The sequence below is a fragment of the Heptranchias perlo genome, chromosome 16 (genome assembly GCF_035084215.1).
Source record: "Heptranchias perlo isolate sHepPer1 chromosome 16, sHepPer1.hap1, whole genome shotgun sequence".
Lineage (NCBI taxonomy): Eukaryota > Metazoa > Chordata > Chondrichthyes > Hexanchiformes > Hexanchidae > Heptranchias > Heptranchias perlo.
Window position 1 is genome coordinate 23,344,185 of NC_090340.1, and position 14,152 is coordinate 23,358,336.

At 39.8% G+C, this 14,152-nt stretch overlaps 1 protein-coding gene across 1 annotated transcript in view; it reads right to left on the reverse strand.

Moving 5' to 3' along the window:
- The window catches only part of LOC137333412 (BTB/POZ domain-containing protein KCTD19-like), a 49,506-nt gene extending 36,168 nt beyond the window's left edge, over positions 1 to 13,338 (reverse strand). Inside the window, exons 1-4 of the mRNA XM_067997564.1 lie at positions 13,001 to 13,338; positions 10,773 to 11,089; positions 4,942 to 5,089; positions 1,886 to 2,077 (exon numbers count right to left, since the gene is read on the reverse strand). Coding sequence (XP_067853665.1) covers positions 1,886 to 2,077; positions 4,942 to 5,089; positions 10,773 to 11,063 — 631 coding nt within the window. The 5' untranslated portion in view covers positions 11,064 to 11,089; positions 13,001 to 13,338. The remainder of the gene's footprint in view (positions 1 to 1,885; positions 2,078 to 4,941; positions 5,090 to 10,772; positions 11,090 to 13,000) is intronic.
- Positions 13,339 to 14,152: the final 814 nt, after the last annotated feature.

The following is a 14,152-nucleotide window of genomic DNA, read 5'->3' on the forward strand; positions in this document are numbered from 1 at the left end:
CTAAGGAACTCCTGCAGCAATGTCCTGGGGCTAAGATGATTGGCCTCCAAGAACCACTACCATCTTCCTTTGTGCTAGTTATGACTCCAGCCACTGGAGAGTTTTCCACCTGATTCCCATTGACTTCAATTTTACTGGGGCTCCTTGGTGCCACACTCGGTCAAATGCTGCCTTGATGTCAAGGGCAGTCACTCTCGCCTCACCTCTGGAATTCAGCTCTTTTGTCCATGTTTGGACCATGGCTGTAATGAGGTCTGGAGCAGAGTGGTTCTGGCGGAACCCAAACTGAGCATCGGTGAGCAGGTTATTGGTGAGTCAGAGCCGCTTGATAGCACTGTCGACGACACCTTCCATCACTTTGCTGTTGATTGAGGGTAGACTGATGGGGCGGTAATTGGCCGGATTGGATTTGCCCTGCTTTTTGTGGCAGGACATACCTGGGCAATTTTCCCCCATTGTCGGGTAGATGCCAATGTTGTAGCTGTACTTAAACAAGAGCTCCTTTTCTAAGGGAGGAAATGATCATGGGGTCCTTTTCAATTTTTTTCTTTTTCCCAATTAGTTGTAAAAAATAGCTTTGCACTTCTTTATCACAGTAGTAGAAGGAAAAAGTTTCTTCCTTTGTTGCTCCTCCTCAATGTAGAGAAATGTAAGCGTTGATTATACGGCCCCTGCAAAGCGCACAGGTGATATCCAAGTGATACTGGCGCACAAATAAGTTGACTTTGCAAGATAACATGAGGTCAGCTTATTTGTATAATTTTCTAGTTCTCGAGACACATCGCTCATGCCATGCTGGGAGTGCCAGGGCAGAATATTGAGTGCTAGCAGCCAATGATGGCATGGGAGAATGTGGACAGAAGGTCACAAGGGGCACCTTTTTTTTACTATAATGTGGCGTCCTCTTCAGCATCTGTGTCACTGATGCAATGCTCAGATGCTCCAGCCACATTGTGGTGTGGCCATCTAATTTGAATGGAAGTCAAAGGCCTAATGAGCCTTACACATATCTTGTCAGGGGCCGTGTGCCAGCCGCCTGCTCTGGGCACCTCGTAGGCCTCCATATCCAATAATATGAGAGTGCCATCACATTATTGGCCCTGTGAAGTAATGCATACATAAAACAGTAAATTAGTATAACATGAAAGGGTCCTATGTTGAAGTGGACCAGCTAATTGTTGGATTAGGCAAAATCCAATCCTGTAGGAATGGATCATCAGCTGCCTCTCTTTATAGGGAGGACACCACCATGATTTCAAAGAGCACATAACAACAGGGTCCTATTTTAAACTGTCCACTAGTAAAAGTGAAAAAGTAAAAGGATCTGGGTGGGATCACTGAGCATTTATAGAAAGAATTCCATTGATGTAAACAAGACTAATCAAGTCCTGGAATGCATCTTGAAGACAACTGATTTTAAATTGAAATAAGTTAATTGAGATTTGAAATAATTGTGCGTAATGTACTTTCAATGGGACATTGATACATTGTAATGGGGTTAGAGAATATTGACTAGGATGATTCTGGAATTTATGCCTCTGAGTTATGAGGAAAGTTGCACAGCTGGACTTTCTAACATTGGAGAAAATAAAGTTAAGTAGAGACAAGATAGTACTGAGCGGCATCGATAATATAGATGCTAGCAGACTACTTAACTGGACTATGAACAGAGGAGTGCAGAACACATGTATAAAATTAACAAGCCTCAAGGGAGATTAGAAATTAGCAGATTTTTCCCACAGAGTAATGGATACAGATCCCCTGTTAATACTCAATTAACCAGAATTTCAGTAAGAACAAATATTAGGTAAGAGAGAGATTTACAAGTTGTCTATTTTTGTTTATAATGTAGTATCAGTATATTCACAGGTGATGATTAAACTACCTATATATCGGAAATTACTCCATCCAATTTCTATGAGGACAACTCCCTCACACAGCCACAGCAGATTATCATCATTGATTAAAGTAGGGTATTTCTTCACTAAGTCTAAAGGAAGGAAATACCAGTGCACCTCTTCTTCCGTATCCAACAGTGGCGTGTCTATCAGTCCTAATGGAGCCTTATCAGGTAATCCTAAAACAAAGCAAAAATGGTCATAATTCTCTTGAAACAGAAGATATTTCCTGTAGGTACTTAACACATTCAAAAATATTTGCAAACTTTAGAAGTCTTCAAACAGCTGCCCTGAGGGCTTAATGGTTGAATGTGCCACAGGGATGTGGTACTGAGTTGTAGAGGCCAGCAAAGTTCCAGGTTGAACCCCTTGTTGTGCTGAGTTTGTTGATCTCAGCTGTAGTTAGTTGATCTCAGCTATTAATTTGCTTACGCCTTGTGGAACCAGCAAGATAATTCCAAGCATACAGGGCAATTGCTGAATGAAGACTCTGCCAGCAAAACATATAGTTGATGGGATACCAATGTGTCTTACAACAATATTTTAAAGTTTGGTCAGAACTGAAGAGTGCCTGCTAGAAGTGGTTTTAATTGATATGGTAAGGGGAGGTCAACATGGTTGCAATTGTAATCTTGTACTTGTGTCGTCTTATGCCATTAAACTTTTTTCATGTTACATCAACTATGTTTGAAGTGAAATGATAAAACAGAGATGTTAACAATTTTACATTACAAGCTAAGGTGTTAATTGCTAGAAACTGCAGCCTGCTCTGTATATTTCCCTCTAGACTGGGTTTCACATCTTAATGATTTTTTATTAATAAGCAGTAATGAGAGAATATTGTTGTCGACATCACTATGTATCAATCCATATATATTAATATTTCAAATAAGCCATTCCAGTCATCAAAGTAACCTTAACTTAATTAGTTTCGAAGACAGGCATTTGCCATTCTCCCATAGACAGAACACTGTGGTCCTCCAGTTTGAACCTTAGTGAGGGTGTACAGCTTCCATTTGAATTCTAGCTATATAAAAAAAGACAGAATTACCAGTTTCTGTCAAAACTATGTCCTGATTTTTTTCCCAGTCAATGTTCTGGAGGATAATTACAAAGAAATTACAGCACAGAAACAGGCCATTCGGCCCAACTGGTTTATGCTCCACATGAGTCTCCTCCCACCCTACTTCATCTAACTCTATCAGCATAACCTTCTATTCCTTTCTCCCTCATTTACTTATCTAGCTTCCCCTTAAATGCATCTATGCTATTCACTTCAACTACTCCATGTGGTAACAAGTTCCACATTCTAACTTCTCTCTGGGTAAAGAAGTTTCTCCTGAATTCCTTATTGGCTTTATTAGTGACTATCTTATATTTATGACCCCTAGTTTTGGATTTCCACCAAGCATTTTCTCTACATTCTACCCTATCAAACCCCTTCATAATTTTAACGACCTCTATTAGGTCACCCCTCAGCCTTCACTATTCTAGCGAAAAAAGAGCCCCAGCCTGTTCAGTCTTTCCTGATAGTTATAACCTCTCAGTTCTGGTATCATCCTTGTAAATCCTTTTTGCACTTTCTCCAGTGCCTCTATATCCTTTTTGTAGTATGGATACCAGAACTGTGCACAGTACTCCAATAATAAATGAGGGTGAAAATCAGAGACATACTAGTTTGATGGTATACACAGTCTAAAGCTCTCACAGATCTTCCAACTCACCTCATTTTTCAGATGATGCCCACATTTTCAAATAATCAATAGTGTGCATACCATCATATGTTACCCATAAGGTTCAGAATTATGGGAGTGGGCGGCAAATAACAGTACGTGTGCCTGTGTTTGTTCAGGAATGTGGGAAAGATGGAAGTTCTGCTCACATGGAATAATAGCGTATTATAGGTTTCTTAAGCAAAATAAGTGTCACCTTGACAACACTCTTGCCTCTGAGTCAGAAGGTTGTGAGTTCAAGTTTCATTCCAGGACTTGAGCACATAATGTAGGATAGCACCAGTGCAGTGTATGATATAGAACTTTGCTGTCAGAGATGCTGTCCTTCAGATGAAATGTTAAACTAAGGTCCCATCACTATCTTCAGGTAATTGTAAACAATTTTACAACACCAAGTTATAGTCCAACAATTTTATTTTAAAATTCACAAGCTTTCGGAGGCTTCCTCCTTCCTCAGGTGAATGTCAAGAAATCCTCGAAGCTCTCGCATTTATAAATCACAGAACAATACCTGGTGATTACAGATAGTCTTTTCAACTGCCCGTTGCCCAGGCAACCAAAGTGTTCAGACAGATAGGTGTTACCTACAGGGCCACCGAATATACAAACGGCCAGAACAAAAAAAAAAGAGAGCAGCAGAAACATAGAAACATCCGGAAGGAAAAGACAGCAATTGACCCGTTATATTGCCTCTCTCTCTCTTTTTTTTTGTTCTGGCCGTTTGTATATTCGGTGGCCCTGTAGGTAACACCTATCTGTCTGAACACTTTGGTTGCCTTGGCAACGGGCAGTTGAAAAGACTATCTGTAATCACCAGGTATTGTTCTGTGATTTATAAATGCGAGAGCTTCAAGGATTTCTTGACATTCACCTGAGGAAGGAGGAAGCCTCCGAAAGCTTGTGAATTTTAAAATAAAATTGTTGGACTATAACTTGGTGCTGTAAAATTGTTTACAATTGTCAACCCCAGTCCATCACCGGCATCTCCACATCATATCTTCAGGTCGACATGAAAGATCCAATGGCAGTATTGTAAGAAGAGCAGGAGTTCTCATGACCAACATTTTTCTCTCAATCAACACCATCAAAAACAGATTAATTTCACACCATGTTCACCTAAATAACAACTTCAAAGTTATTCATTTTATGTGAAGCACTTTAAGTCATGCTAATTGTCATAAAATATATAAATGTAAATCTTCCTTTACGATCACCAGAAATAAACTACCTACTTTATTGTTTAAACTGCTGTACTACTGTTGACAATAAAAATCTCTAGAAAGAAATATCTCTATGGAAGTTTTAACTACCTGTAAATGCTGGACTTTTAATTTGGAACTCTGAAGGTTTACTATTACATCTTGTTCTCCAATAATTCCTGCTTGCTCTTTTAGTGACTGGTACATCTTCAGGTCGTATGCGCAAATGATGCTTACTTTCTTTCATATTATCCAAAGCCTATTCAAATAAGCTGAAAATCAGTACATCTTATAAAAGTTGTTAGTCACAATACACATTACTGTATATTCTCAAAATAGTTTTGCCAATAATCTCTTGTAATTTAACAATTTAATTTTTCCCTTCCTCACCTTTTTTATCCACATCATCACACCTTTCCAGAGCACAGAAGTCAAGCAAATGATCTGCTCCCAGATCTCTGTCACTGCTGCTCGGTAATCACTAGCTAAAAATGATGCAAGTAGCTCAAAGCAATTCAGTTAGCTCCCTCTCAGCCACACTCCCAACTCGATTGGAAACTTGCTAATTGGAAAATCACAGGTTGAAAGCCATGTCCTACTACTGCATGGTGCTGCAATACCATTGTACAGCCTAGGATTTTTTTTAAACTGTAAAATGTTGCTACTTAGTGAGGATGTGAGGCATTCGGTGTAATTTTGAGTAGTGGTAGGGAATCATCCCCCCTACAGCATATATCATTGAGATCAATAAATAGAAAATTGCATCAATTTCCAATATGCGCTGTTAGCGCATGAGATTCCCTGCCACCAGCACATACTTGGAAAATTATCCCCATTGGCTGCAAGGAGAAAAATGAGCCGCCATAGCCTAATATTACATCAATTACATTTTTTGCATCAAGCTGCTCAAGCCAGAGTCTGATTCGAAGAATAGTACGCCATTTCACACGATCGACTTTAATTGCAATGAATTCAGTCCGTTCTTGCACGACATGCAAGAATTCCTCACAACACCAAACATTCCACTTCACACGGATCGCGAAACTAACACTGCCTATCACAATTTTCTATCTGCCTCTTTTCGCCAATCATTGGACATCTCCTCATTTAAAACTAGGAGGCTCATGCAAAAGTTGACAAATTAGCAAAGAACTAATGGGCTGAATGCCTTCTTCTGTACTGGAAAGTACTATGGTTTTATGGTTAAATTGTCCAGGTGGATCGAGAACTAACTTGGCAACTGTAAACAATTTTACAACACCAAGTTATAGTCCAGCAATTTTATTTTAAATTCACAAGCTTTCGGAGGCTTCCTCCTTCGTCAGGTAAACATTTACCTGACGAAGGAGGAAGCCTCCGAAAGCTTGTGAATTTAAAATAAAATTGCTGGACTATAACTTGGTGTTGTAAAATTGTTTACAATTGTCAACCCCAGTCCATCACCGGCATCTCCACATCATAACTTGGCAACAGAAGAGATTGGTGATAAACAGTAAATGCTCTGCCTGGAATAAATTACCAGTCGAGTTTCAAAAAGATCTGTTCTGGAATTCCTGCTATTTTTAATATTTCTGATGATATTCTGATGGTTTCTGTAATATTATTTGCTGACGAGCCCAAGGTCCGTAGGCAGATAACGAGTAGAAATGGAATTGACTATCTTCAGAGACACTTTGACCATTATGTAGATGAGCTGAAATATGACAGATGGATTTTAATGTGGATAAATGTAGCGTCGTGCATTTAGGAAATATGTGTATAACATAAAAGGGTCGCCACTGACAGAGGCTGGAAAGGAAAAAGATTTGGAAGTGATAATTTGTCATACTTCGAAAGCATCTGGTCAGTATGAGGCAGCTATTAAGAATGCAAATCAGGTATTAGGATGCACCTGGGGGGCAATGGACTACTATCAGAACAAATAATATGGACATGGTACAGATCAATGTTAAAACCTATTCTGAAGTATGGCATGCACTTTTGGAAAAGGTTATAATTGCATTAGAATGGATTCAAAGAACAGTGACTAAGTTAGGAGAATTGTAAACAATTTTACAACACCAAGTTATAGTCCAGCAATTTTATTTTAAATTCACAAGCTTTCGGAGGCTTCCTCCTTCCTCAGGTGAACGTTTGTTGGAACGTTCACCTGAGGAAGGAGGAAGCCTCCGAAAGCTTGTGAATTTAAAATAAAATTGCTGGACTATAACTTGGTGTTGTAAAATTGTTTACAATTGTCAACCCCAGTCCATCACCGGCATCTCCACATCATAAGTTAGGAGACTAAGTTATTAAGAAAGGCTCATGCAACTAAACTTTTTTCTGCTAGAGAAAAGAAGAGGGGAGACATGATACAAGTCTTCAAAATAATAAATGAGGTGGAACAAGCTATTTCTCTTGGACAACAATCCAGACCAAAGGACACAAGGAAGACATTGACAAGTCTTGAGCAGGTTTTGAGATTAGGATATGCTTTCTCTCCCCCACCCTCCTACAGAATAGTGGATATGTGGATCAGGCTCCCAGAGAAGGTTGTTGATTTGGGGTCAATTGCATCTATAAAAAGGAGCTGGATCAATATATGTTGAAGGGGGTTTGGGGGTCATAGAGATATTTAACAACACTGCTTGAGTTTTTTTCAGGAGAGATTGGAGAGGGGAATTAGTGTTCCTTAAAGTAGGGGATAAACAGATGATGTGGGAAGGAAGTCCATGATAGAATAATGACACAGTGACTCTGGATGCAGCAGGCTTGATGGATTACATGACTTTTTCTTGCTCTGGATTTTCTATGTATCTAGTGGATGTGCAGAATGCTAGGACTTTAATAATCATATTCCTTGGAATAAATTTTGCTTAAAAGCAAATAAGGAACTGTGATTAGAAAAAACATAATAACCACCTCAAAAGGAAATTTTCTATGAGTCCTTGCTAATTCAGACAAAGGTTGCTGCAATATATGTCTACACAAAATGAGTAGCCATGGTTCTGCAATAATAAGAATTTAAGAATGAAGGTCAACTTTGTAAGTATAAATCATATTTTACAGCAGCCTAGTCTACTTAAATTGAAAACTTAAAACACTTTAAAAAGAAATTTCTGTTCTTTTTAAATCTCATTAATCTGAATCAGGATTTGTAAGTACAAAGAACACTAACATTTCGCATTACGTCACATCAGCAGTAACTCACCTCTCTTTAGAGGTGAATAATCTTGCTTTTGAAAATCACTTAACAGGAGGGGCTATTAAATTCAAAAAATCTCAGCACTAAATAGAACTGGACTTATCATTGACTCACAAAGCTTGTATGAATGTTTAGCTCAAATGTTTCACACAATAAAAATACAGAGCTTGGCAACATTACATTACATCAATGAGGAGATGTCCAATGATTGGCGAAAAGAGGCAGATAGAAAATTGTGATAGGCAGTGTTAGTTTCGCGATCCATGTGAAGTGGAATGTTTGGTGTTGTGAGGAATTCTTGCATGTCGTGCAAGAACTGACTGAATTCATTGCAATTGAAGTCGATAGTGTGAAATGGGGAACTTTCTTCGAATCAGACTCTGGCTTGAGCAGCCTGATGCAAGTGTGTTGAAATTTGCTACTAGGTGCTGCAATAACACTAAAAAGCATTGGGTAAGGAAGTTATGCAGCATTAGGCCTGTGCTTATGCTAATTTTATACGGCATGTTTGACACTGGTGTCATGCTGTGAGTTTTGGCATAGTGGTGCCAAAAGAATCATACAAATCGATCAGTGCAGATTGGTATTGGTGCAAGCAAAGATACCTTCAAGATGTAAACTTGCACTGCTTTAGTTTTATGCTGAGTACATTTAAATGTTATCTGTGCAAAGACTGGCTTTAACTGATTTTATTTCTCAATGGAAAAGTGGCATTCAGCAGTTATACTATTTTCCGTATAAAGAGCTGACTGTCTCACTAGCTCTTTTCACTGGTAAAAATCTCAGTGCCAGTCAGAGTCCAGTAAACAATGCACCATGTATGCATCCAAGTAGTTTTACTCCATGTTATTGTAATCAGAGCACCATGTTTACATTGCTCCATAAATACTGTCACTACTTTGCACTATCCAGTACACTAAGGACAGCATTACAATTTATTGTACAGAACTGAATACAGGTTTTATTTCCTTACTTACATACATTGATTCAGTAAAGTTCATACTACCTGCATTACATTCTAGCTGCAAAGAGGCCGAAAGATATGTTTTTAGCACAGAGACTAACAAACTAAATTTAAACAGCACGTGAACATGGGAGAAAAAAATAAGTCTGCAGGCTAGTTACACAGTATATGTTAATTGTACTGCAAAATTAACTTGTTTTCGAAATAACGTTTTTAAAAAAAATATTGTTAAACTAAATCTTAATTTTCAGTAGTACAAATGCACTGTTACGTACCACACCAAAAGTCAACATTTGATCTGGTTCATATATGTTGATCAGTAAATAATTAGATAGTATTCCTATGTGTTCACAAACAATATTTTCAAATAAAATAAATTCCTTAATCTAGCCAACAGTAAAGCTACATCTAGGTGCCTGAATGAACGCTTAAATTTCATGGCATATGCTTCAATTTTGAATTCGCTTTCTACTATACATAAATGTATAAATAAAAATCATTCATAATGCAATATCTTAAACAATAAAAATGTTAAAAATACTTTTTGTTGCAAAACATCAAGAATCATTTGAAAAGTAACTGATGGAGATTTCATCCTTTTGTAATACAGGTTAAAGTCACTTTAATTCCATATGTATGGTATATCCTACCTTGAGGTAAAATAGAATATCCAAACTTTTGCACTATAAAAAGTATAATATCTGCTGGTTTTATCAGAGTCAGAGCTTGTAAAACAGTGTAGGGTACTGTTTATTCACCATGTATTTAAGTTATGAGCAGATATAAAATAAGTATGGAAAAGCAGACCTGTGAACCTTTATAATCTACTTGCTTGTTCAACTCTACTTCATATGTCAACCATACTGCTTTTCATTTTAAATCTCCAGTCCTGTCACAAACATATTTAACACTCTTCTATAAAAAATCATGCTGCACACCATTTGCCACAGGAATCTGGAAGGGTATGGTACTCAAAGGCTGTAGCACACAACCAACAAATATCTTTGCTTCCATAAATTTGTTATCTGCTAACAAAAGAACACGTCTTAAAAAAGTAAATGAAATGGCGCCAAGATATACATACACAACTTCCAGATACAGGAAGTTGCACAGTAGCACTAATACCTTTAACCATTTTAATTAACAGTGTGCAGAATACACTATAAATAATATATAAAATTAAATTATTTCAACACTGTAATCTAAATCAGTAAGATTTTGAACTATTTCAGGTCCACTTTAAAGTCTGTTATAAATTGAAACATTACTCAACAATTTCCAAAACTCAAAGCTATTCTAAACCAGCAGAAATGTGCCTAGAATTTACACTCTCAACCTTTCCATTTCTATGACAAGTATTTTTTTTAAGCAATTATCATTAGTCAAAATTCACAATTGAACAACTTTTCTATAATAAATCTCACCACAATTAGTAATTCAATTAACTTTTATAAATTCATTTTGCATTCTCTCCAAGTCTGCTCGTTCAGAGTCCAATTATTGGGTCACTTTTGAATTTGATTTGAATTCTAACAATATCATGATCATTGCATTTTAGATGCTCCCCATGTTGATGACCATGTTGGATGTTTGCTAGTCTGTGTATGGTACAATTAGGTATTTGTCTCTATGTTGAAAGTGCTTTCTCTTGATCATCTCTTATGCAACAAAGCACAGGAAGAAGTATTGAGAAGTCTCTCTCCACAAGGAAGCAAATACTGCTATAATGGTCTGCTGAATTAGATTACAGCCTTGTAATCATACCCTGCTCTACATGTTATCCATGGCCAATACCTGTTGCAAAGATGTCAGACACATTGCTGTTGCTTGCTCATACAACAAACTAATTTCTGAGAGGCAGGAAAAGGACAGCTTTGATGTATGCAAATAATAGTGAACATGACGGAAAGTATATCCATCTCGGTCAATGAAAAGTCTGGCATCTTCAGAATGAACAAGACTGGAAGCTTCTTGCCATAAAACTGAGTCACGGAACTGTAAAAGTTTTGACTTTGGAATTGAAAAGAACCAGCCGCCTACATTGAAACAAAAAGCATCCTCTTCCTGGTGATCTTCTGATGCCATTATATTTCTTCCCTTTTGTGGAATTGCTTAAAAATTTAAAAAAATATGTTCAGTTATTCTTCTGAGATGCATTACAGTTGGCTCCTAAGTATGCACAATTTATATAATTTATTTTATTTAGAAGACTTTGCACCAAATATATTCTTTAGTAGACAAACAGAACAGTGATAGATTACTCACTGTAGATGGAAAAAACTTTCTCCTTCTCTCAATGAAGTACAATGCCCACAGACAAACAAAAGTTCGCACATCATTGCAGGTACAGTAATCCTTTAAGACCTCCATGCACACCTGGTGACTCTCCCCCATTTAGGGGGGTATCAAGATATATACATTTAACAAGCAGTACAACATGAGTTGGGGGAGCGAGTCTTTGGCTTGGTGGTACCATTCCTGCCCAAGTCAGAAGGTGCAGGCTTCAAACCCTACTTTTCAGACAGTCCTGGTGAGTGGAGGGCAGCGCTCTGGCTCTGAATTCTGTGATGACATCCAGAGGGACACTCACGCCTGTGGGTGCAGGTGGTCCCCCATCATCGTATGGGTTGTGAAAGCCCATAAAATCCTCCCTAACCACTCTATCAGCCGGTATAAAGATGGTTATGGCCATGGAATGAACATTCACATTGCAGCCTGTCAGACTGCGAATCAGCATGTGAATCCTTCCACTACTTCACACTATACTCCAAGGGAAGAGTGTGAATATACAGCATTTGTTCATTTTTATTTTTCTGTTCATCATGATGAGGGATTTGTGTGTCTTCCCACTCAGAAGCCCATTGTCAGCATCAAACACTTGCAGCAAGATGCAAAATAAAACTCAGTCTACTCCGCTCCAACAAAATGTTTCATTCCCAATCTCAGGTGAGCACCCCCTAGAAGAGTACCGGTATGCCATTTTTCCCCACTTACCACACCAGCCACCTCTTTGAGTGAGATTCCCAATCAGTGCTGAATTAGGGACAGTTTTGTGCTGTAGGCCAAGCACATTGGATTGAGACTGCCCAAACCCATTTTCCATAGGACCCCATCAAAGATTTTCATCCCATCAATCTCAACAGGATTTGAATTTTTAAAGTCCCAGTGGTGAAAGGCCACTATCTCACCCACTGCACCATCCAGGTCACCATTTGTATTTAACATTTCCATCAGGTGGCGAAGAAGCTTTCTGTGGAGACTACTTCATTGAGAAAATTAAGAAGTCTACTCCTTTAATAAGTAATCTGTCTTTTCTCTTCAATATATATACACAAGTACACCAACATAGCTAGAGGTGATTCTCTAATTGTCAATTCTGGCCAGTGATGTTCGAAACAAGTAAACATAATACCTGGTGCTGGCAACTTACAAAAGAACATTTTTTTTAATAAAGATGGGGAAAATGTATTTTTTGTTCAGAGTGACCAATGACACAGCAGCCGTCCTGCATCGACGATGATGCTGCAAATTGATACTGCAACTATCTTGCTATTGACATTGCAGCTCAGGGTAGGGTTAGAGTTTAGGGTCAGGATTAGGGTTTCGGAGATATGCAGACTGTTAGCACGGTGCATCGTGTGAGACCAGAGCTGACATCTGCGCAGTTGCATCTGCACTGCCTACGTATATCGCTATTAACAACTACCGTTGTCACTAAATGTATCCAAATCTGTACTTTTTCTTAGAGGAAAAGTATATTGTAACTTGCCCTCAAAAGAAACCATCCTCTATAAACAGTTGAGACTGAAAACTGGAACCTAACCAGATAACACTAGTCCACCCTTAGTACCATAACGAACAGTTTGGAATGTCCACGAGATACTTTGTGATGTATTTCTTTGTCAAACTTTCCACCAACAGTGAAAATCATCGGATACAACTTTTCCCTCCAATCAGATCCCAAACAGGAGCCACCCCAATGCAACTTTGTGAGGTAGAGGGGGTAGTTGTAGGGAGCTTACCCTATTCTACTCTCTGCACTGCTCACTTTTGCTTGGTCCTTTTTGCCCAAGGGACAAATGCCTGTCTCATCTGGAGGGATGTTGGCTGGATTTCGGAGACTAAATGAATACTTTGCATCTGTCTTCACTGGACCTCTATTGGTGCTGTTTGACGTCCAAGGTGGAAAAGACACATTTCCCAAATAGCTTCTTCACCCTGAACACCTGTCTGGGTGTTTCCTGTGTCACGCAAAAATGCAGCAACTTGTGCTTTTCACCATCGCCAACAAAACAAAATATATTTAAAAAAAACATTAAATCCACAGCATCATTTCTGCGACATGTTCAACTCATCCACTTGTGCCGTTGAATTTGCCAGGCTGAGTTTACCTGAAACTCTTAATTACTTCTCTATCCCAGTTACTGTAGCCCGTACCGGTTCACGTTTTGTTTTAGGTGCTATTATCGGTTTGTTCTTCCCTCCCGAGACTCCTCGAAACAATTTGAACAAAACCGTCTCCGGCGGCTCGCGGAGCCTCGGAACCACCTCTCGAGCCCGCGCGCCCACACCCTCGGAACCTCCTCTCGAGCCCGCGCGCCCACACCCTCGGAACCTCCTCTCGAGCCCGCACCCTCGGAACCACCTCTCGAGCCCGCGCGCGCCCACACCCTCGGAACCACCTCTCGAGCCCACGCGCGCCCACACCCTCGGAACCACCTCTCGGGCCCACGCGCGCCCACACCCTCGGAACCACCTCTCGGGCCCGCACCCCCACACCCTCGGAACCACCTCTCGGGCCCGCACCCCCACACCCTCGGAACCACCTCTCGGGCCCGCACCCCCACACCCTCGGAACCTCCTCTCGAGCCCGCACCCCCACGGAACCTACTCTCGAGCCCGCACCCCCACACCCTCGGAACCTACTCTCGGGCCCGCGCGCGCCCACACCCTCTGAACCACCTCTCGAGCCCGCGCCCCCACAACCACCTCTCGAGCCCGCACCGCCACACCCTCGGAACCACCTCTCGAGCCCACGCGCGCCCACACCCTCGGAAGCTCCGCCGCACTCCGGCCCGCGTAATCCGCACCGGCAGTGAACAGAAAACACATGTGAGCAACCCTAACTTTATTTGTTTCCAATTTGTTGATTCAGATTATCTATTTTTTAAGGC